This window comes from Urocitellus parryii, chromosome 3 (assembly GCF_045843805.1).
Source record: "Urocitellus parryii isolate mUroPar1 chromosome 3, mUroPar1.hap1, whole genome shotgun sequence".
Lineage (NCBI taxonomy): Eukaryota > Metazoa > Chordata > Mammalia > Rodentia > Sciuridae > Urocitellus > Urocitellus parryii.
Window position 1 is genome coordinate 98,432,939 of NC_135533.1, and position 24,527 is coordinate 98,457,465.

The 24,527-nt window shown below is 37.5% G+C and overlaps 1 protein-coding gene across 1 annotated transcript in view; it reads right to left on the reverse strand.

The window, feature by feature from the left end:
* Positions 1 to 24,527, reverse strand: part of Gli3 (GLI family zinc finger 3) — a 272,709-nt gene that overhangs the window by 93,886 nt on the left and 154,296 nt on the right. The window contains exon 4 of the mRNA XM_026410532.2: positions 22,525 to 22,630. Coding sequence (XP_026266317.2) covers positions 22,525 to 22,630 — 106 coding nt within the window. The remainder of the gene's footprint in view (positions 1 to 22,524; positions 22,631 to 24,527) is intronic.

Sequence of the window (24,527 nt, forward strand, 5' to 3'; positions counted from 1 at the left end):
ATGATAAACTTAAAAACAAAAAAAACACATATTGCAGGGAATAGCTGGACTTCTTAGCTAGAATGAAATATTATTATGTAATCTAATTCGTTACTGCCTTTTCATCTATCTTATTGGGTTACTAAAACGCCGAGATTAAAATCAGAGTGTTTAATCACTTGCATTACCCATTATGAGAGCATTAACCAAGGTTTATATGCCAGATTATTATAGTTTGTTTTCACACTGCTTGGAATGCTGGAAATGTATACACTTCCCCCTTGCTTCTCACTATTGAAGACTAAAATGTTTTGGGTTTTTACATAACAAGATTTTCATTTGTTTGTTTCATTTTGTTTTATATAGTGCAAGGAGATACTGTTCCTCATATCCAAGCAGTGACCTAATAGAGATCAATGGGGACTTACCCCTTATAGTATGTTTTCAATGTATTAATCATTCAATAAAATCACAATATTATTAAACTACAATTTGTAGTAAAAAATTTGTTTTTTATTTAGTCAAAAAAAAAAAACAAATAATTTCAGTATTCACAACTCATACACTAGATACATCAGAAGTTTGCACAGTTCTATACCTTGTCTTTTGTTGAGTGCAAGGTATGCTTCCAGGTAACCTCTGCCCTGGAAGTACCAGGTGACCCTGAAATTTAGATGGCTGTGGAAGTGATTTCATTTTACCCTCCTTCACCCCACAGCCACCACAGGCCCAGGGGCTGGTCTTTAAGGGTTGTATCAGCTGCCTCACTTCCTTGGATCTCCACTAATGGGATGTGCTGGGAGAAACTGGAGGTGGTGAGAAAGAAGCAAAGGTATTTTTTTGCCCTCCTTTCCTTTCTCCTAGCTACAGTTGTGCAGTGAGAATTCTTTCCCCATAGCTACCACTCCTGATGGGCAGCCTTTTTCAGAAGCCCCAGCCCCCACTGAATCACTTTTTCTTTACAAATCTACTCTTCTGGGGGGCATTCTTATCACTTGCTCATCCCCTTAACTTTACCCCAAATCCACTCCATCAACTAGGACTGCTGGTGTATGCCTGTAATCCCAGCAGCTCAGGAGGCTGAGGCAAGAGTATTGAAAGTTCCAGGGCAGCCTCAGCAACTTAGCAAGGCCCTCGGCAACTTAGTGAGACCCTGTCTCAAAATAAAGAATAAAAATGGTTGGGGGTGTGGCTCATTGGTTAGGTACCCCTGGGTTCAATCCCTGGTACCAGAAAAAAAAAAAAAAAAAGAAAAAGAAAGAAAAAAATCCACTCCATTACACTGCCAAGGCTTTAACTGATAATGTGGTTCCTTTCATCTTGCCGCTAAATAATGTTTCCCTTGACAGTTTAACTAACTTGTGTCTTTTACAGATTTACCATTTGATATTTCAATTTTTAAAAACCACTTGTATAGAAACACAGATGAATGTTTCAATGTCTATTTTTTGTACATATATTTTATTGAAAATCCATCTACTAAGACACCAATATGATTTCAGCACTTGGAGAGATTTCAAGAGACATATCATATGTTTACACAATCCTTGGCCCCTTCTCCAAAGAGTTTACAGTCAAAGAGGTAGACAATTACACATAAGGAAGAGGAGTGAATATAGTCTGGTGAGTGGCAGAACCCAAAAGCATTAATAAGAGACCTCTAGGACATATCTTGATCATGAAAAATATAAAACGTGAACCAGCAGTAAAGGCAGATAGGATCTGAACAGAAGCAGCCAGAGAAGGCCCCATGTTGTTTAGTGTGCACACATTCACAATAAGGTAAATACTACCTTAATAGGAGAATTTAAGGTTTGTAATTGATCTCTTTATAATAGAGGGTATTATTAATTTTACTTGTGAAACATCATTTTGAGATATTCTTGAGAATGACTTTCGTAACTACTTTTCATTTATATCTAAGAATAAAAAGGATTCATATCCATGAATGTAAAAATTAAGAAATTATTTTTTTTTTACAAAAGGAGCCATTCTCTATATCCCAACTATCCACCTCTGACCAATGTCAGCATTTTTTAGTATTTATATCCAGAATTTTCCAGGCATTATGCACTTTGTACATATTTCAAATAAAAATGATACATTTAAGTTTCCTCTCTTAAGAATAGTTTTTCTATTGTCTTTTAACAAACTTTTATAAATATCATGTGTTGTGCAGTTCAAATCAAAATCACAATCAGTTATTATTAAACATCCACCAGAATGGCTAAGATTAAAAAGAGTGACAGTGCGTAATGTTGACAAGGACTTGGTGCAGTAGGAACTCTCAAACTATGTGAGTACAAGCTGGCACAACCTCTTGGAAAACAGTTGGACCCTGGATACTTGAGTAGATAAATTATGGAAGTTAGGCTTTTGTATATTAACTCTGGGCAGGGATAGGCGGAAGCCACATCTAAGCCAATCAAAGGAACTTTCTGTGAATGGAGAGGCCAAGCAACCATTCACATTACGTTAGTCATATCCTTCTGACAGCTGAAAAAATGTTATATAAATGCCATCTTGCAAGAGCAATGAAATTATTTATAGCTAAAATTGATTTTATTCCTCCCAGAGGAGGCTGCCAAAAGCAATTTGCTAAAAAAATTTCTGTAAATATTTCTATATTAATAGATTGTAATTTCAAGGTCAAAAAAGTCTATCCAACCAACTATAATGTGCAATGCATTATTATTTTAAAAATCCCCTAATGAACATATTATTGGTCCAAATAAGTACTTAGGAGCTAAGCAAACACCCTCATAGTTCCTTCTTCCTGCCCCAATTATCCCAAGTATAGAGAAAACTCAATGTGTGTCTCCAACACTTTAGAAACAAGCAGAAGAGGGAAAACTAATGGGAAAGACAGTATACCAGAATAAAATGATAGCTGATAAATCCATTTTTTCATAACATCAGTGCAGATTACATTTAAAACCATTATTTTAGCAGCTTTTGATGTTATGAAAAGGTGTCCAAATATTCCATGCAAAGGTATTCCTACTTTTGCAATGTGCAATAAATGAAAGAGAAATTTTTTCTTCTCCCATTTATTATAAAGTTTATTAAAAATTTTCAGAAATATTAATGTTATGTAATTTTTAGAACTAATTAGTAATATAATTAATATGTACAATACATATTTGGATAAATAATATGTATGATATATTATATATAAAACATAATGTAATTAGCATAAATATAATCAATTATTAGAATTAATATGTCACATTCATTTGTATAAATTCCACAGATACCACTCTGATGAGAAAACAGCTGTAGTGATTAGGAGAGATACTGGGGTGTCTAATTGTGATTCTTTCCTACTTTCTGTGCCTTGGGGATTGATGGAAACTGTCTTAGGAGTTGAATTCTGGCCCGTCCCATGGGGACCCTCTTTCCTTGAGAACTTCCCAACCATTTGCCTTAAAGCACATAGACTCTGTCCTTTTTTCTCTTCTTGCCCTGAAATAAGTTTTTTTGGCTCAAATACTACTTTTTTTTCCTTTGCATTTTTTATCTGTCTTCAGGGGTGACGACCATGTGGAAGTCAACCCAGCCAAGCCCAGGAGACCAACTCTCAGTGGAAGCCTGAAACTGCAGATAGTACCAAACACTATAGATACTGTTTCTTTTCTTTTTCTTTTTTTTTTTTCCTGGTCCTGGAATTGAACTCTGGGTTGCTTCATCACTGAACTACACATGCTCAGCCCTTTTTCTATTTCTAAATTGCTACGCTGTCCTAGAACTTTCAATCCTCCTGCCTCAGCCTCCTCAATAGCTGGGATTACAGGTGCGCACCATCACATCTGGCTATACTGCTATTTCTTCCCCCTATGCTTCCATACCTATGATAAAGTTCAATTATAAATTAGGTACAATAAGGGATTAACTACAATAACTAATGATAAAACCAAACAATTATAACAACATACCGTAATAGGTCATTTAACTTATAAATAGTGTTTCTGAAATTTTCCATTTAATATTTTAGAATGGAGGCAAGTGAAACCATGGATGGTATTGGGTTGGGGGTACTACTGTATACAGAAAGCATTTAGCCTGGCACCTGTCACAAGGTAAGTACTCAGTGGAAGCTGGCCTTATGACCAACACTCTCATTCCTGCTGCCTCTATTACTAGAGCTCTGGGCTAATTAAGGTCAAAGGTGTTTGCAGTCATTGCCTTCTTGTGTAATGGTTTCTCTCTAGGACCTCATAGGGAGTGAGCTGTCCTAGAGCTGGGACAAGTTCAGATATTGGGACACCCTGGGCATTATATAGGAGCACCCCCATCTCACTTCTTCTTCTAACAAAACAGAGGAAGTGACTTGATTTGACCTTAGTAAAATTGATGTGATTTTCCCCCACCAAAGTCAATTCAAGAGCATGGTTAAAATGTAATTTTAGTTCAGCAACTTCTTTTTTTTTTTTTTTTTTTTTTGGTGCTGGGTATTGACTTCATTTTTGATTAAAAAAGAAAACTTTTTTTTTTTCCTTTAAAGGTTGGGAAAACAACCATTTTACAGTTATCCCACTCCTCAGTTTATATCCAAAGGACTTAAAATCAGCATACTACAGTGATGCAGCCATATCAGTGTTTATAGCAGCAATTCATTCACAATTGCCAAACTATGGAATCAACCTAGATGCCCTTCAACAGACGAATGGACAAAGAAATGCTGTATATATACACAATGGAATATTACTCAGAATCAAAGAAGAATGAAATTATGGCATTTCAGGTAAATGAATAGAGCGGGAGAATATCATCTTAAGTGAAATAAGCCAATCCCAAAGAACCAGAGGCCAAATATTTTCTCTGATATGCAGATGCTAATTCACTATAAGGGGCAGGCTGGCTAGGGAAGAATAGAGGAACTTGGGATTAGACAGAGGGCAGTTAAGGGAGGGGAGGGGGTTTGCTGGGAGGAAAGATAGTACAATGAGTCGGATATTATTACCCTTTGTGCATATATGATTACATGACTAGTGTAACTCTACATAATGTACAAACAGAAGAATGAGAAGTTATACTCCATTTATGTACGATGTGTCTAAATGCATTCTACTGTCACATATAACTAATTAGAACAAATTTTTAAAATTATTTTTAAAAAGAACATCATGATGAGCGAAGGTTTAAAAATGTGTGAAAAATTTCTAATAGGTTTGATTTCTGTGATTTTTTGGCCAATTTCCCACTCATTCTGTAGATCCTTTTTTTTTTTGGGGGGGGGTGGTACTGGGAATTAACCTAGGGGCACTCAGCCACTGAGCCACATCCCTAGCACGTCTTTTTATATATTCTTTTTAAAGAATTTTTTTATTAGTTGTAGATGGACACAATACCTTTATTTTGTTTATTTATTTTTTAATATGGTGCTGGGGATCGAACCCAGTGCCTCACACATGCTAGGCAAGCACTCTACCATTGAGCCAGAACCCCAGACCCTTTTTATATTTTATTTAGAGATAGGGTCTCCTTAAGTTGCTGAGGCTGGCTTTGAAATCATGATCCTCCTGCCTCAGTCTCCCCAGCTGTTGGGATTATAGGTGTACACCATCGTGCCTGGCTCTATAGATCCTATTTTTGTGGAAGTGTTCCACAACAGTACTCAAATAAAAAAATAATAATATTTGGGGCTGGGGATGTGGCTCAAGCTGTAGCACGCTTGCTTGGCATGCATTCGGCCCGGGTTCAATCCTCAGCACCACATACAAACAAAGATGTTGTGTCCACCAAAAACTAAAACATAAATATTAAAATTCATTCATTCTCTCTCTCTCTCTCTCTTTTAAAAAAATAATATCCTTTCCAAAAGAAAATATACATTAAGTAGAAAGATGTTGAAACACAATGGCAAAGAAAGGGGTTCTTTGGGCAACTGGGTCCCAACTAAACTGAATTAACTGCACTTAGAAAGCTACTGGGAAGCATGACATTTGCCATGGTGTCACATTTTCTGCCACAGTAGAATCCTATTCATCATGACCTTCTTTTATAGAAACTTTTCAGCTTTAGTCATGATGCCCAGGAACCAAAGGAACAAATAACCCTAAAGTACCCACAAGAGATTCCAATAGAATTGTTTATTTAAAAAGCAAGCCAGCTTTGCTGGTATCATTCACCTGCCTCATTTAAATACCTTAAGGTAAACAAGTATTTTTAAAATCTCAGGAGCACAGGTCGAGATGCATTATCTAAGTAGGAACTCTCCCAGCAGGAGGTCTCAGCTAATGGGTGGAAATAATTAGAAACATGAAGGTGGATTCCAACAAATTAATGCTTGCTTCATGTTGCATCTGCTTACAGGTGTTCTAAAGGATACTTACACACACAATAGGGTGCGTTTGAAATTCTGGGCCATTGCTATATAAAGCATCATCAAGAATAAGACAGAATAAATTTTTTGTAAAGAGCAGCCTGGTTCACTGAGCTTCTAGTAGCTAGTGTGTGGACTTCTTCCTATATCATCATCATCATCATTATTACCATTATTTACCACCAACTATATTGTCCCTTATATCCCAAATTTGGATTGTCTCTGATGATCCTTGGTAAGATACACCGGACTTCAACTTTCCTTCATTCTTTGAATCATCCTTATTTTAAGTAAACAGGAATGTCTAACAAGGAACTATTATTAATGATCTCAATAATTCTCCTCTAGAATGAAATCCTCAATGTTTGTCAGGGCTTCTGGACTAATAGAGGTGAAAAAGGTGGGCCTTTTTAAAGTAGCAGGCTCTTTTTAGATTTAACTGGGAAGAGGGCTTGCTGGACTCTACTATCTGTGAACTAAGACTTTACATCCTAGACATACTTCTCAATATTCCCGAATCTCATCCTCTTTGCGGGTATAAACTTTTCAAAAAATAAATTCATTACATGCCTGAAATGTCAGCAACATGGTAGGCTGAGGCAGGAGAATCACAAATTCCAGGCCAGCCTCAGCAATTTAGTGAGATTCTGTCTCACAAAAAATAAATAAATAAATAAATAAATAAAAAGGGCTGGGGCTATATCTCAGTGGTAAAGCGCCCCTGGATTCAATCCCAGTACTATGGAAAAAATTAATAAATAAAATAACTAATTAAATATAGGAAAAGAGACTATCTTTTGTATGAGAAAACAATTCCTCTATATTATTTAGGAGAGAAGAAGCATTAATTTCCACATAAGGAATACTTTTCTTAGGGGTCTTGTTATAGTTTCACAGAACTTTGCCCAGGAATACAGAATAGCATTGTTGAAGAATAAAAATGATCCTGATGACTTGCTCTGGAGCCACAAAGTCTGCTCCTGTAACCCCTTATTTATAGGGAAAGCAAATCTTCAGGTTCCACAAGAGAGGAAAGATTAAACTAATTGGCAACACATAAATGATGTGAAATAATTATTTGCTCATATTACCCTTGAAAAATCTGTGCATGAGACTGGAGATATATTGGCAACAGTTTGGGGGCTTGACTTTATAAATCTGGAAAAATGAGAAAATTTTGTCTAAATGATCTCTATTCTATATACCAGGTTTAAAGTCCCGATTGGTCCTGAAATCTAACATCTACAATTGTCCCTGGCTCTCACTGACCAGCTTTGACAATTAATGCCATAAAGTCTGAAGCTTGAATAAATTCTTGTTAAAAGTTTACTAACACATTATTTGTATATTCTACAAATGGGCTATGAAAATTCTACAAATGAGATATCTTCTTTTCCTCTCTCAGTTCCTCTACAACTGCACTCCCATCATCCTGGCAACTGATGTCTTCTCTGGGCCACTCTGGTCTTCAGTTTTGATATCACTCTCAGGAGAAATGATAGGGTCTGGCTTTATGCTGATTGGATTTGGATGGTGATTGATTAGAAGAAAGTGGGACCACGAAGCCATGCAAAAGGTGCAATACTGAGCCACAAGCTTAAACACTAAAGGAGCTTTCACCTGTGAGTTCACAGCTGTTAGATATTTTTATATTAACAATATTTTTCCTATCCAGGTTTGTGCATTTTATCTTTATTCTTTCAAATCCTGAAATTGCTTGGATAAGAAAGGAGGGTTTATACATTACACACACACACACACACTCTCTCTCTCTCTCTCTCTCACACACACACACACACACACACATACACAGAGTCACACACATACACACACCATTTCTAAGAGCAGCCTGAACTTTTAGGGGAAATTGAAGAGGCTTTGTGTCAAGTACAGCTAAATCCAGCCTTTCCATATCAAACCTCTGCTAGAAAATTACTGTGCAGATGATAAGGCAGAAAGATATAATAAAAAGTGACTCTACTCAATTTACACTGCAATATTGGTATGACTGAATATTTTTCATTCAGGGGCCTGATAAAATCGCTAAACTGTATTGCAGATAAATAAAGGAGGCTTCTGTCAAGAATAAACACCATTAATCATGAAGTCTTACCCTCTCCGAGCCTGTGCTATGCATCTGCACAAATACACCAGCATAACCAGCACGAAACACATGCTTTTCTCTTTTATGCTGTTCCAAGCTGAAGATGTCCTCGTTTTTCATTTTCTAGGATTTGGGCCATAATAGCATTTTGAAAACATACTCTTTACATTTTAACTTTGCACTCCTGCAACTAGGTACATTATTGTAATATATTTTTTTAAAGTGTCTAAGATCTTAGGAGAAAATACTTGACAAAGAGTTGAATTTTTTTTCTGAATTCACATTTATACCCACATGTAATACATATATGATCTATACTGTATTTCATCAACTCTAAGATGACATTGATCTAAAGACTCAACGTTAGGTGCTAATGAATAAGACTACTTCCTTATGGCTTTCCACTTTTACTTTAGTTATTAAAATGGCTCTTTTAAAGTTACTCAAGACATAGATATTTTTATCTTCTACCACTCTAGTACATGCCCAAAAGGGGAAATAAAAACAGAATAATTTTATTGAGGTAACCTGAAACCTCTACCTGACTGTCACTTCACCGATAAATGATTATAAAACACCACAGATTATAAAATACGTCCCAATTTCAGAGCTGTTAAAAGATGAAAACGAGGATATACAACTTAAAATGGCTAATTTAAACATAGGAATAGATGTGTATTAGGCAATTATGCCATTCATCAAATACCTATGCAGTGACAGATACTGTTTTAAGTGCTGTTATATATGCTCCTTTTTTGAATTCTTGATATAAAATGGGATTGAATGAAGAAAGTAGACTTGGATGGATCAAGCAATCTAACAGTAAATATCTAACTGGCTTCAAATATACTCTAGCTTCAAAGTCCCTTTTTTTTTTTTTTGGTTTTGTCTAGTTTATAAGAAATGATCATTATTTAAACATTGAGCAGCTTCCATTAAGGACAAGGTTTGCTGGTGTATTCGTGCTCTGCATAGTCAGATAGAGGCTTGTAGGACATGTAGACACTAAGTGTGAAAATACGGTAACAATGCCATCCAATATGCAATTCAAAACAGAAGTGGTATTAACTAAAATATTCTCAAGAAATTAAACCACCCATTATCTCAACACGACTACTTCAGTGAGCATCAAAGTCCATTTTTAAACACAAAGGAAAACTACCCCAATTTAAAGGCAAGTATGTGCACATATGCTTAAATAAGCTTATATTAACATTTTTTGAGGCTTTCAACAGTAGAGTATGGTATGATTTTCCATTTACCTTTTCATTTCCAAGGGAACCTATTTGAGTCCACATTTCAGCTGTACAGAGAGTGCCCTAGCAGCTCTCTGATGGGAGGGACATGCAAAGTGACACTTGGAGAGGACAGGGAAGAATGAGGGCTGTATGGGAAGCATATTGGCAGGACTTTCCCACCAGATCTTCATGTGAGAAAAAAGGAAGCCAGAAACTTTATGGCTTAGGGAAAAAAAAAATGGCACATGGGCGCACGTGACCTACAGCCACAGTGTTTTACAGAACGCCCTTCTAAGTGTCACACACAAGGACAAAATGAAGCACAAATCTAGACATTCCCATAATCATTTGATATAATTACATTATATCAAACTTGAGAACAAGGCCCACTGAGGTCAGAAAAAAACATCCAATGACAGCCAGCAAGTGGCAGAGGTGAGAAGGAACCTGACTGAGGTCCACATGTATCACGAAAATCGTGGTTAACAGGTTTTGAGGATCATCAGAAGCCAAGTGCCAACAGAATTATGCTTGCATTTTCTAGGATTACACTTTGAGGTCCATGAAAACAGCATTATCAGGGACTAACGTGACCAGTACTGTAGGGGAGAGAGGGCATGTGCTCAGAGGCAATTATTTAGCAAAGCTGTAATCCAGCTCCCACCCACTATGAGGGATGCTTCTCTGTGCTATATGGGAAGTATCAGAGGAGCTATTTCCAGCTCTCTGGGGGATCTGGTTTCAGAGACCAAACCAAGCAAGAAGAACCTCTTCTAACCAAAGGAGGTTTAACTTCTGTCTCCCTAATAAATCCTCCCTATGTGTAGAACCACCATCATTGTTTAAGAAAGCACTGGAAAGACACCAAAAAGTTTGAGGATACCCAGCTATTTGAGTGGTCTCACAAAGGTCAGATGTCAAGAGCCCAGTCCAAACCAGGCCTTGCTAAGAAAAGTAGATCCCAAAGAAACCTAGGCCCTTGCACACTGCTTGGGACTTCCCATTTACGGAAAGATCTTCCTTGTGTAAGTGGGTATTTACACCGTATGATTTCAATCAATGATTGTGTTCCATCATTTCTGACAAAGTCCTTGGTCTTTTTTTTTAGGAAGTCTCAAGTTAAAACGACTCTGGGTATGCCACCAGTGAATGCAGGCTCCCAGTGAGGTACAGTGCATTTCACTTGCTTGTGAAGTCAAGATTCTAACGTGCACATGCATACATGCATGCACACACAGGTAAAAATCGATGAACATACCCCCCCCACACACACAGAACTTTGCTCTTAAGATAGCTGAATTTTGTTGAGTTATATGACAGTGTTTTACCAGTACCAGTAACAAATGTATAATGCATTGAAGAATGAAATATTTACTAGGACTTAAACAGATATGATCTTAAAATCTATCAGTTGTTCATCTCTCTCCCAGTTATAAACCATGCTTCAGAAAATAATATATATGTAGAAGAGAAAGCAACAGCCATAATTAAAATAGCTGAATAAATTTTTTTTTCATAGTTCAACACAGAGGCCCAATACATTCTGTGTGATTTAAAGATGCAAACATCTTAAATTCAGAAATGTAAATTATGAGATGCCTTAGAAATGAGAACTAACTTAAATGGCATGAAGGGGCTCCCCTCCCATCCTACCCAGGACAACTATGTTTCTAAAGTGGACAGGAATACAATAACCTCAATCCTCCTCCTTCAACTGCCTTCTTCATACTCAAAGGAAACCAAATGACTTAGTAGCCTCCTTCACTGATTTTAAAGCTAGTAAAGCTATGATTCAAGAGTAACCACGTTATTAAGCTGGCATGAAGCACTTCTCTCCTCGCTAATGAGGTTAAAAAATGTCTTTAGGTCCCCACATTAGGGGCACTTAGCAAGCACTCCGCTTGGCAAAGACCCATGGCAGATCGAAGCCATAGACTAATCACACAGGCTGGAATCAAATGGACTGGAAGAATTAGGAGACTTGTGGCTCCGAGGAATGTAATTCATGCAGAAAAGCGTTGTCAGAGCAGGGCCAGGGAACCTCGTGGGAAGAAAGCAAAATAAACAGTTCAACAAAGAAAACAAAGACGGGCCAATCGCCTTTTCTAAAGCTTGAGTACACTGAGACTTCAGTGGGTGCCTGCAACAAAGACCTCATCAAAGAACACCCTTGCAAAGCAAACAGACCAAGGAAGGAGGTTTCCCTCCATACACTTGGAGGAAGGGGGTGGACTCTGCTTTTCATTACCTCCAATTCAACTTCCACAACTCCCTCCTCCCAACAACACCGAAACAACAAACAATAACCTAAAAAAAACGAAGTCCTATGTCCCACTGGGGCTAAAAGATGAGGGGGGGTGGGGGAGGGTAACAAATTACACATGCTGCAATGCACCTTTCGATTATTCCTCAGATCACTGGAAAACCTTTGGAAACACATGAACCAGCTAAGTTAGATCCCCACATCCCGCTACCCACACTTGGGAAAATGAAGAGCCACTCTCGAAATGGTCAAGGGCTCTCTCACAAACAGTACATGGCATCAGCAATGGTGTAACTTTGCAACTGGAGAGAGTCTCTCCCCAGGATTTAGCTTCTGAAGCAATTTGTATCTGCCCAGCCCCAGGATTCCTCTATTTCCAGTGAAAACTTGACTTTGACTACTCTTTCCTGAGTCCAATGACTATGTGTATCATGGCAGACTTAAAATCTAACATCAGAGGTGCTCATATTTTGATCATTAAAACAAGATTAGAATACTTGAGGCTGACCTTTCTTTGCCCTCTTAACTGCTTCCACTAAGATGGAAGACTATGCTGTCTTTGACTGACAAGTTCCAATAACAAGACATTACCACAGGGAAAATGAACAGATGCTAGTGCGGTGTGTGTACATATACAGTAACATACTGAAACTACATAAGATAACATAAAATGCTTACTTTAAATAAATATAGCCAACATGTTAGGTCATGTAACGTAAATATGATTTAACATAAGGCTAATATCAATCTGTTATATCCCCGGGAAATAGGATATGAAAAATCAGAGTGCCGGTTAGAGGTCCAATTGCCTTTGTTACAGTTTATAATTGCAAATTTGTTGCTGAAAAATTTCTCAGGTGTGTATATCATATATTGAAAATAACACTGGCTAGGAATACAGGGATTTTGTCCTATGGAGGAGCCAGAGGTTACTTTGAATAGAATTAAGAAGCATTTGAGTAAGGCAGGAATACTTTCTTTAAAGGCTATCTTAAAAATGTAAATTATATTCAAGCAACATGGTTTAGTGATTTGTTTTGCAAATGAAGTAAATCATTTAACTGTTGGTGTTGTGCTCACCCAACCCCACCTCCACCTGATAGGGACACTGTTCACTGATGAACTTGGCAAGATTTGGATACTATTTGAATCCATTTCAGAGTATTGGTGGTTGTCATTTGGTGTCTAACTCATTCCCAGGTAGGGAGTGATGCACATTAACCTTGTCAAACCTGGGGCTGGAGGTGGGGGGTGGGAGTGGGGATCTTTTAATGTGCTGAGTTGACATACCTCACTCAAACTGAGTACTTGCTACCTAGAGTGACTGGGGCTGTGGTGAGAGCATCCGCTCCTTAGGAACAATTTACAGGTGCTGTCTAGAAGCCAGGCATCCTTCAACAGGTAAATCCTTAAAAGAATGCCTTAAAAAATAAAAAGAGAAAGCTTTCAACTGCAACTGCACACATAACTCACTTCAGTATTGGTTCAGAATTTTAGATGGGGGCTGTTTCTGTTCCCTGTAACAGTCCCAACCCAGAACTTCTTGTTAATGAATGCAGTTGCATAAAAAGTTTTAAACGTCAGTCACTTTTAAACATGTGAGATGCTGCATAACCCAGAATATTAGATGAAGGAATTTTAGGCAGCCTTTGGCTTTGGGCTATGGATCATCACTTTTTTCTCTAGTGAAAATGCACCTCATTCCCTAAGGCAATCCCTTTCCAGCAGGCTTTCTCCTCCTGTGTGTACATACTCTGGGGTAGGGGAAGGCAGGGAGGGAAAGGATGATATTCCACATCAGAATTTTAAATATTGATGTAATGTCACCCCTTCACTTTGGTCAGCACAGGAACCACTCAATATTACTTTTTACCAAACTGAAATAAGCCTACTCATTACTATACTGATATGCTTTTTACAAAGATCAGACCAAAACTAAAAATGGCTTTTTTTTCCCCCAATTTATTTCAGTGCAGCTAGTGAATACTCTATACCTTACTAAAGACTCTGTGGATAAGTTTTAAACACTACCTCTCTCCTGCTATTTCCTTTTAGTGGGCTTGGATCAGGGAAGAGGTAAAAAAAAAAAAAAAAAAAAAAAAAAAACTAGCTAATTTGTTACTTAGTATTCAAAAAGTTAGCAAGCAGTTTCTGGAAACATATCTGCTCACATTTTAGTTTTTGATGGATGAATTTCCCTGGGGGCAGGGACAGGGATGCAACAATAATAAGAATGAATGACAGGCAGTCCTGTGTCATCGGCCTTTGTTCCCTTGGGGAAAAGACTGAAATGAACTCAGCTTGCTGTGCAGCTATAGGAAATGGCATGTCTTTGTTTAGTGAAAAGTGGGCTCTGTTACCTAAGTGAAGGAAAGATGGCCACATAGGAAGAGCTACAGGCAGCTTCAGTTTGGGCAGTATTCATCATGTAAAACTCACCTCCAAGCATCTTCCTGTGGGGACAAATTCTGTTAAAGTTCAATTTTCTCAAACGCATATTTTGAAAAATAAATAAAACGGTGGCAGTAAATTTCTGTTTTCTTTGAAGCCAGGCTTAACATGAGTGGAAGCATTGTACTCAAAGAAAAAAGTCGGTTACAGTCCAGTACCTCCCAGGCCCCCGCAACAGGTTTGACAGCAGCCTCTATAGAGTCGGCGGCTTCCGGTTCAGTGAACGTGAATACTTCAGTCAATATCTGCTCCTGGACCATGCTGCTGAGCACAGCACAAAGAACACAGGAATTTTATCCAAGAAGCTGGCGCTCAGACTCTGAATACACTCTATAATTAGGGCCCACTTCCCTGCAACTGAGGAACCAAATTCAATATTTCAGTCATTAGAAACACTGTAAAACAGAACAAAGTATTATGCCCTTTGAGTACAATTTATTCGTTTCATGTTCATTTCTTCATGCAAAATACCATGTGTATTGGTTGATCTGGATTTATGTTGCCCCCCTCATCAAAATTTTAAAAGTTAAGGAAGTGAAACTCAACCACATATTCATACTTAATCTGAGGGACTAACTATGCAGGTAGATGGCCTAAGGGAGTTCTTGAAAATTTGGCAGGCTTTAATTTTTTTCTGTTGATTGTGAGACACCATGACAAATAGGGTTCACTTTCTTTTTTTGAACTAAAATGACATGCAATGAAAACATATTGGGAGTAGTAGCAGTAAAGGCTGAAAGTATAAAATATGATACATGGCACTGGTTTTTTGTTTTGTTTTGTTTTGTTTTTTTAAATAATAACACCTAAAGCAGAGAATGTGGCAAAGAGTGAAGCTAGATGAGGTATTATTTCAGAGCATGAGTTGGCAAACTATCTTTTAGCCTTCTCAGGTTATAACCTCTTTGTTACAGTTACTATACTCTGCCCTTGTACTGTTAAAGCTATTCACAGGAGATAGCAAACAATGGGCAAAACTGCATTCCAATAAAACTTTATTGACAAAATCAGTCTGTGGGCCTGAGCTGGCTCATAAGCCATAACCTATTTTAGATGGTTCTTCACAGAACCTTCTGATAAGCAGACATCCAATCAGGGAAACTATGAAGTGAGGAGGCAAACCATGGGTATCTGAAAGAAAAAGGTTCCAGTCAGAAAGACACTGGGGTCTGGCTCAATATGGATTACATTCTCTTGGATATACTGCTATAATCACTAATCATCATTTACCCATGTTTTAATTTAGTTTTCTCAGATGCAATTAAGTGTTGGTCCACATTCCATGGAGCTAATGAATCACAGTGTACAAAACCACACCTGTGTCTAGATACAGAAATTGCCCAGTTTAGCACCATAAATTCTACAGCACTAAACACTGGTATGTGTCTTATTATATTTTTGGCTACAAACAAGCTTATTAGTTCAAACACCTGAATGTAGCTATTTATGGCTCTTCTTCACACTGCCATATTTCTGCCTTAGGAATTTGCAGATGAATGCAGCCAGTGACACTGGACACTTCCTTTCAAATGTGGTTGGAATTTAGTTGCACATATTCATTAAGTAAAGTCTAGGGCTGCAAAGTGTATGGGGTCCATTTTCACTAGCAGAGCATGACAGTCATGAGAAAAGGGAGTAGGGTTTGATACCTGGGTTAAAATAATGGCACCACCTACTCCTAACCTAAATGAGTTCTCCATGTCAAGGCCTCTTAAAATGAGGCCAATCACAGTAACTCCATCATAATCAACTTGCTGTAAGTATTATTTGAAATAACTAGAGAAAGCCTTTAAAATTGTGCCTCACTGATAAGTACTCAACATTGGCTTTAATCACTGGAATTTGTTTTCTTGTCTTATTTTGTTTGCTTTTGTTTTGTTGAATTTTGTTTTGGTTCAGGGATTGAACCCAGGGTACTTTACTACTGAGCTACATCCCCAGTCTTTTTATTTTGAGGCAGAGTTTCACTAAGTGCTGAGACTGATCTCAAACTAAAGATCCTCCTGCCTCAGTCTCCCTAGTCATGGGATTATAAGCAATGCGAAACTCCATTTTTTCATATATAATTTTACATATTTTTTACGTTGAAAATATGATTAGGGCTGGGGTTGTGGCTCAGTGGCAGAACACTTGCCTTGCACATGTGAAACACTGGGTTCAATCCTCAGCACCACATACAGATAAATAAATAGAATAAAGATATTGTGTCCATCTATAACTAAAAAACATTTACAAAAATATGATTAAAAAAATTAATGTTTAATTTTACATTTATTTTCATGTTTAATTGTGTTTCTTTTTTTACTTTATCAAATTTTGGTATTCTCCTTAAATTGTCCATTTAAAATTGCTAATTTCCTTAATTTTCCTTTCATGTAAAGGGTCTGGGAAACAGCTATAAATATAAATAAAATGGTATCTAGTCATGTAAGGTAACTTCAAATATCTACAACAGTAACTGATTTAATATCAAGGAAACAACTTTGCAGTGGAGAGCATTTGCCAAAGCAATAGATACTTTTAATAGAACCTTAGCAACTGAGCTTTTAGATTTTTACTCCTGAGTGTGCTAGCATTGTTGACATGAAATTACACACTCTAATAAAAGAAAGGAAAAAAAAAAGTAATGTTAGTAACAATAGCCTAACAAACAATGGCCCATTATCACCATTAAAAATAATAATTATTTAGGAGCTATGACCAGTAAGGCATAGACTCAGCCTTGCAAATGCAGAGAAATGCACAGTCTGTGCCCTGGGAGAAGTAATTGCAAATTGAAGTCTAGTTCATTTTTTTTTCTTTTTATTTTTTTAAAGTTAGCTATAATATTTGATATGATCTATTATACTTTATGATCCATTATATTTTATCAATCTCAATAATGTTTATGGTAGTATACAAACATTGGAAAAGAAAGAAGGACTTTACTTTGTTAATTTTAAATTATGCTATTGAAATATTCCAAACTACTTATGGCCCCAAACACAATTATAAGATTTTGCTAAATCTCCATATTTTACTGGAGGCTTTCCTGAGAATGAAAGGAATGAAATCACTATGAGGCATACAGGCCCATCTTACAATTCTCAGTAAGTGGCTAGGCTGCCGGCTTCTCCTGAATAAATATTATATGAAGTCCCAACAAGGAAGGCTCTAAGTTCAGGGAAGAGGAGTGACTCAGGAATTCCTCTGGTCATCTACTTTTTTCTCCAGACTTTTACTATAATGGTATATCTTTTTCTCAGTGTCTTCTTTCTGAGAAGTAATGAATGTATTCATTCTCTAAACTTGCTGCTTCTTTCTCTACTCTCATGCCTAAAAGGCAGTCTAATCCTGGGGGCAGAGCCTTACCTATATCCAGTTCATTTTATTTCACAGCTAATATTAATTATCTTGCTTGTACTGAATCCTCTCCCCAGGCACCCCTCTTAGTGGGGGGAACAGCTCTTCTTACTTTGGTAGAGTGATTTCAATGAGTCAGGCATTCTTGCCCAGAATGAACAAGAGTGACTCAATGGAAGGAACAGAATGTGAGTCCTCACTTCCTCCAAGACAGAAAACATAAAGAGTTTTCTAAAATCAATTAGGAAAGTGGATGGAGGAATGCACCGGCCTCTATGTGCTGGCTCAGGATGCAGCTTGAGTTCAGGACTGTACACATCCACAGCACAAAGCAAGCGCAGCTCAGCTCCACTGGCAAGATGTGTGGGGCTTGGGTTATTGTAATGGGTTAGTAACTAAGGACGCTGCTTTAGAAAATGAATTGCAGATCTCAGTATGAAGCAATGGGATAGTCCTAAATCCAATTCATATTGGTCCATGAATGAGAAGATTGGAGCTCAAAAAGATTGTGTGGAAATATCCCAGGAAAATCCAGATTGGATAAAATCAAATTAGAATTTAAAGTTACTTTATAACTTGAGATTCTAGAAATATACCATTTCTACTTTTTAAAAGAAGGAATACTTAGGTGAATTCTAACACTTAAAAAAAAAAGAATACACTCAAAATGCAAGAGAAAAAAGTACTTTACTTCTATAGTGTATTATAAGGTAAAAGCATGTAAACACCAATCGACTAAATTTCCAAATGAAATTTTTAAAGCTGCTAATAATTTTAGTCTAGAGGGAATCATTAATTCTCATAAAAGATAGTAGTGCAATCCCAGATTGTACAAGGACACAGCCTTGATGTAAACAAGTCAGGCAGCAAATATAGAGAAGACCAAGTAAAAATACACATGAAATTACTGCCTCGACTGTGTGTATATAGGTTCAAGTTTCATTCACGGTCCAAATAATCTCAGTAATTAAACAAAATATAGTCTAAATTTTGCTATACGACTTATCAGAATCCATGGTCATAACAAATGATTTGATAAAGACACTTTGGTAGTCTATCAGGCATAAATTCTAGTGAATTCAGTGGAGAATAATTCAGAAGATAAGAGAAGATTCCACTTATGCACTGTTTAAGAAACTACTCAAAATACACAAATACAATGCAGGAATTGTACATTTTATAAACGGGCTTTATGTGACAACTCAGAGAAAGAGGATATCCACATTCAATGTCCTACTTATATGTTCTAAATCTAAATTCATGATTCTGAGCTAAAGGAAATACTAATAAATTTTAATATTATTTCCAGTATTGCATTTGAATCAATTTAAGTTTCTATATCTACACCACCTAACCATAAACTGTGTGAGAGCAAGCAGGGTAAGCTGAAGGCTTTCCATTTAACAAACTGGGTTCGTTCACACAAGCTGACGTATTTCCGTACATATTTATAAGGCTTAGTGGTTATTATTAGGCTGTAATTGCAGTTGTTCTAACACCTAATAAGCCATGGTTGGAAAAACAAAGGCAGGTTAATTTGTGATTTCCTCTACTCATTCAGAGGCAAATTAAGTGTCAAACAGCTAATACAGAACATATTTCATATTATGAGATTTTAATTTAATTCTGCACCATATCGTTGATGCCTTAATATAGGGCGGTTTATCTAAAAAGAGGAGCAATTTATAAACCTCTTTCAATAGAATCTTTAATGATGGGCTATGATAGCATAATTATCACAGTGCCTGCCATCCTTCTAAACAGAGATCTGTCGGCATTTCCATCAACACAAATCCTTGTTTTTCAGAGACTTATAATTTATTTTCTAAAGTTGGCACCCGAAGAACAATTGTGTACACAGAATAATGAGAATTTCCCCCTAAATTTTGTCTCCTTAGAGTTAAAATATTACTCTCCGAGCTTAATAAGCTCACTTGATCTCATTTTCTAGAACACAATGATACAGAAAGCATTTTGAAATTCAGATTCTAGATGAAATAATTTTCTTTTTTTCCGGTTGTGCTTTAGCGCACAGCAAAGACTTGCTTTGCAGATTTTGGTTATTCCGGAACATTACCCTCCACTTTCAAGATGATCACAGACACCTCCCCATCACATGTCAGCAGGTGTGAAGCAGCCCAAGCACTCATCACTGAGCTAGGCCAAGAGAGGAACTCCTGGTTCCCCACAGCCCTGGCCATCTCACCTGCTAACCCCCAGCATTTGTTCAGAGCTCCATGTTTTTCAGTGTGCTTGCATGAACGTTATTTCTTTTGAATTCTCCCTGCAATCTGAAGAACTGGTTAAAGTTTAAACAAATGATTGTTTCATTTCCATGCAATGAAACCATCACATCAAGAACAAGTAACCAGAGGTCACAGCACAATTGAGTGGCAAAATGAAAAGGGGAAATCAAGCCCTCTGATTGTCCCTCCATCCTCTCACACACTAGACCAACGTGACTGCTCACTAACACCTTCGGCAAAGGGCTTGTCCAAGTGCTGAACACTGCCCAGAAAACTAGCAAGGGGCAGTGATCGCTAATAATAAATTACCAAGCAAAAGGAAAATCACTGCAATAAAGGTATCACTACAACAGAGCCTCTGGGTCTGCAGGGGAAGGTGGCAATTGACTCAGATTCTGAGGATGAATATGAGCCAGAATTCATCCTACAGAGAGGGAGGACCATTGAGGGCAATGCAGAGAGAATGTCATGCGATGAGGGCATGCAGTTGTCATGCTCCAACTTCCTGGAGCTCACTCCATTTGCTCAGCATCCACCTAGAGACTTGCTAGGATGAGTGAAAGTGGAGCGGTCCCAGGAGGCCACAGACCCACAGACTCCTCATGATCCCTACACACCAGCAATGACATTCCATCTCAGAATCCTCCAGGTCTTCTCTGTTGAGGCTCAGGAAGACCTACCAGACGTACATTGTGAAACTTAGATAATTACACAGGTAGGCTGCTGGAGAAACATTTCATTAATTGCTGTAAAAATAAATATCTTAAATCTTGGTTGAGAAAGTAAGAAGCATTAAAATGCACAGAAATCCCAGCTCAAAGTAACACCTAAAATGTAACTGCCCTGCCCTACCCCAGCATTCTCTAGTCCTGAACTGTCTGATCCTTATCCTATGGCACTGTTATCACTAGGAGTCAGGGCAGATAGGACAAGTAGAGTCTACAGCACACTGTAGGGACCATAGGAGGGCTTATTGTCAAAGAACCAAGAATTGGGACTTTTACTGATAAATTCATATTTGAATTTAATTACAAGACAAACTATGATGAACCTAGAGGAAGTAGGTAAGACTATTACTTAAACTCATTTTTAAAAATTTCTTTAGAACATGATTTTGTAAAGAGCAAAGAACTCCAAAATTCTATAAGAAATATGATTTAAATTACTTCATCATAGAACCTCAAGTCTGGGAGGAATTAGCTATCCTTGTCTCCAGGGCCTACATGCCACAGGGTAGAGCCTCATCTGAGATCCATGTGGTCCCATCTGTACCATAAAAGCTCTGTATAATGGGGTGAATTACATGTCATGTTTCAGTCTGAATTTGGAATTTCCTTCCCTTTGTATAGGGGTCTTAAATTGGCCTCTTGGTTTTATGTGAGTGTATTTTTAGCAGGCTTCAGAATGCTGTAAATACTTACTTGTGTTGCAGAGAAAAGTTGAAGAATAAGTCACAAGTTTCTTGCATTCTCTCTCTATAAATACCCACTTTTCCTTTAATGCTTAAAGAAGTCTGCAACACAGATTTATTACTTACCTCCAGGCAAATCTACACTGAAATTACAATTCAGTAATGGGAGATGGATCCAAAAAACTGTTGGTAAAATATTATATGTGTACTTGGGCATGTAGTTAGGACTGTTAATATCAATTAATTCTGTTCACAGAGGAGGACTTGTTTTAAAACAACTTCATTTTTCTTCAGCATAATATGTAATTACACAGCTGTAACTAATAGCCAGGGAGATGCAATCTACCATCTAAATAACCAGCATTATTCTTCAAAGTATTATTTGTGCTTTTTTAACTTTACTGTCTCAGAATGAAGGGTGATTATTACATATGACTAAATGTGTATATCAAGCCATTAGCAGAGGACAGCCCCTCCCAGAGAATGGCTCCAATTATTACAGTGTAGGACAGTTTTCTAGATAGTACTCCAAATAAATACTATTTTAGTTTGCAAATCTACTATTCTTTCAAACCAAGGGAGATGGTATTTAGGTTTCTTTTTCCTTTTATAATACACATTATCACCACCATTCTTTCCTTTATCTTTGTGTAAACCATGTGCTGGATCACATTTACCATTTTGTATTGGGTGACATTGCCATCAATCAAGTGACTGTTGGTGTACATACCATGGGGGCTATGAAAATTTACCATAAAAATTTCATTATGATTCATTGGGATCCCCAGGACAGGCGTTTCTTCTGATGAAAATTTTAGCATGAAAAACTTCAAACCTAATCTTGACCAAATACATATTCTCAGAGCTAACTCTTACAGTAAGCCTCTAATTTTTAATTTTGTATTTATAGCCCACAGAACACACGTCAGCAAAATATATAGGAAATACTTGCCAGCTACCTAGTGTGACAGGCATTCCTCAAGAAACAGCAGGGATTTGCTTCAGTGAATCCAGAAACAGATAGACCTGCTGCATTTCAGAAGTAAATCTTATACTTCTATCACATCTTTAAAGCTCAGTAGATGTGCCATTAAGAAAACATCCTGAGCTCATCAAAGCTGGTATTTTGTTCCATTTCATTAATGGGTACAGTTTTAATACTTACACATGCAATGGAGGAATAGGAGACGGATCATAATGGTAACGGCCCTCATGATGTCTCGCATCAATTGGCACAGGAGGGTGGAAGGCAGGAAAAAGATGAGGAGGGTCTGAAAAAGAAAGAAAGTCCACCATACATAAGAGGAACACCTGGAAACAGCATTTCAATTCATGAGGTGACACTGCCGTGCTATCTTCACTACTGAGGCTGAATCTACTTTTAGAATTTCTGAAAGGACTCTTGAAATTTAATGACTGGACTCATTGAGGTGAGAATGTCTGGGTGAATATTACATACCCACTCAGAAAAAGTACAGTCCCACTAAATCCCAGGCAGGAAAGTAAGAAGAAGAAAGGCATAGCTTCTACTCTAGAAGAAAAGTTGCCCAGAAGCAAAGACTGAAAGGAGCCACAAAGCCAATGCAGAAAAATTATACTGTCCAGTAAATTTTAGACAAAGGCATCATAATATAAATACTAGTCTCATGTCTCCCATGCCCTTGCTGTTTTTTAAATTTATTTATTTATTAACAATCCGAAGTTTTTGCTATACTCTATGTGTGCACATACACACACTTTTTTTTTTTTTTTAATTTAAATGTATGTTCCCCTCCTTCAGGGCCTGGGTTAAACATCCATAGTCCCATCACCAAGGCATCAAATCTATACCCTGGCCAGAGAAAGACTAAGGGCCTAGATGGGAGAGATGAGCAGATTCACATAGACTTAGGGAATTTAGAGCAAGTGCAGGGGGTTCCTAACAGTGTAGCCTGAACACTGGCTTTGGACCCAGACCCGCTCCCTCCCTTTCCTCTCATATACTGGTCACTAGTTCCTGGGTCCTGTGTGCCTTCTAATAGCTCCTTTACACCACTTGGCACTTCCTCATATCCATCACCTCTTGCACATCTGAAAATAAATTTTTATTTCAAAAAGTAGTTGATGTACTCTTTAAAAAAATGAAAAGTTTTAGGAGATTTTATAATTAGAAGCAAGACCAATACTTTGTAATGATACTAAGGCTTCTCCCAAGTTTCAAGAAACAAGATAAAGGAGACTGAACCTGGAAGTTTTACTCCACAGCTTTAAGACTGATAATGACAGCAAATGTGCAGAAACTTCTTCAAATATGAGCCCATCACAGCTGGTCATCGTGGTAACCCAGGCATCTCCAGCACCTCAGAAGGTGATATGTGTACCAAACAAGCCTCAGAATGGTTCTGAGTTACCTCTAGAAGCCTCAAGATTTTTTCTTGGGCTGAGGAAAACAGGCTGTAAGGACAATCCAAATGGGGCCCTATGAACAAGTTGTGGGTGACCATTGGAAGAAGACTAGGCTGTGGGGTGTGGGAGGTGTCCAAAAGCCAGGATGAGGACCTCATCCCCTGAGGTTGGCAACACACACTCCAAGTGTTCATTTTCATAAGAGAAAGTGGATAAGTGGATGACCACTACATGCACCTCTGCTGAATCCAGGTAGTTGTAACTTTCTTCCCTGAACATCCTTCAATTTTCCAAATGTTTTTCAGCCAGCATCTTTTAGAATGTGAGCATAACAAATATTTTTAAAATAATTTTAATACAGATTGCCTCCCTTGTTTTAGCTTTACTCTTGCTACTATCCTTTGATAATATAAGTCTATGTTTATTGAGAAAAAAATAAGAGTGTAAAAACTATGGGTATCACATTGATAGAAGCTGTGTGCCAGGAAGAGCCCAAAGTTATAATTTTGTCAATGTTCCACTGTATCTAAGACTTAGAAAATAGTCCAAGAGGGATATCATACTGAAAAATGACACTCTTATTCAAATATATTCTGTGCTTGTTATAAGGTTGGGGAAGGAGGGATGCAGTGGTATGGAAAAAAGTAAGGAATCACTTTGGTACTATCAAATCATTGTCACCGTGATATGACATGCACCATATCATATTTTTTTGCTGGAAATTCAACACTAACTGTCCAATCATTTATAACATGTTAAGACATTTCATAAGGTTTATATGAA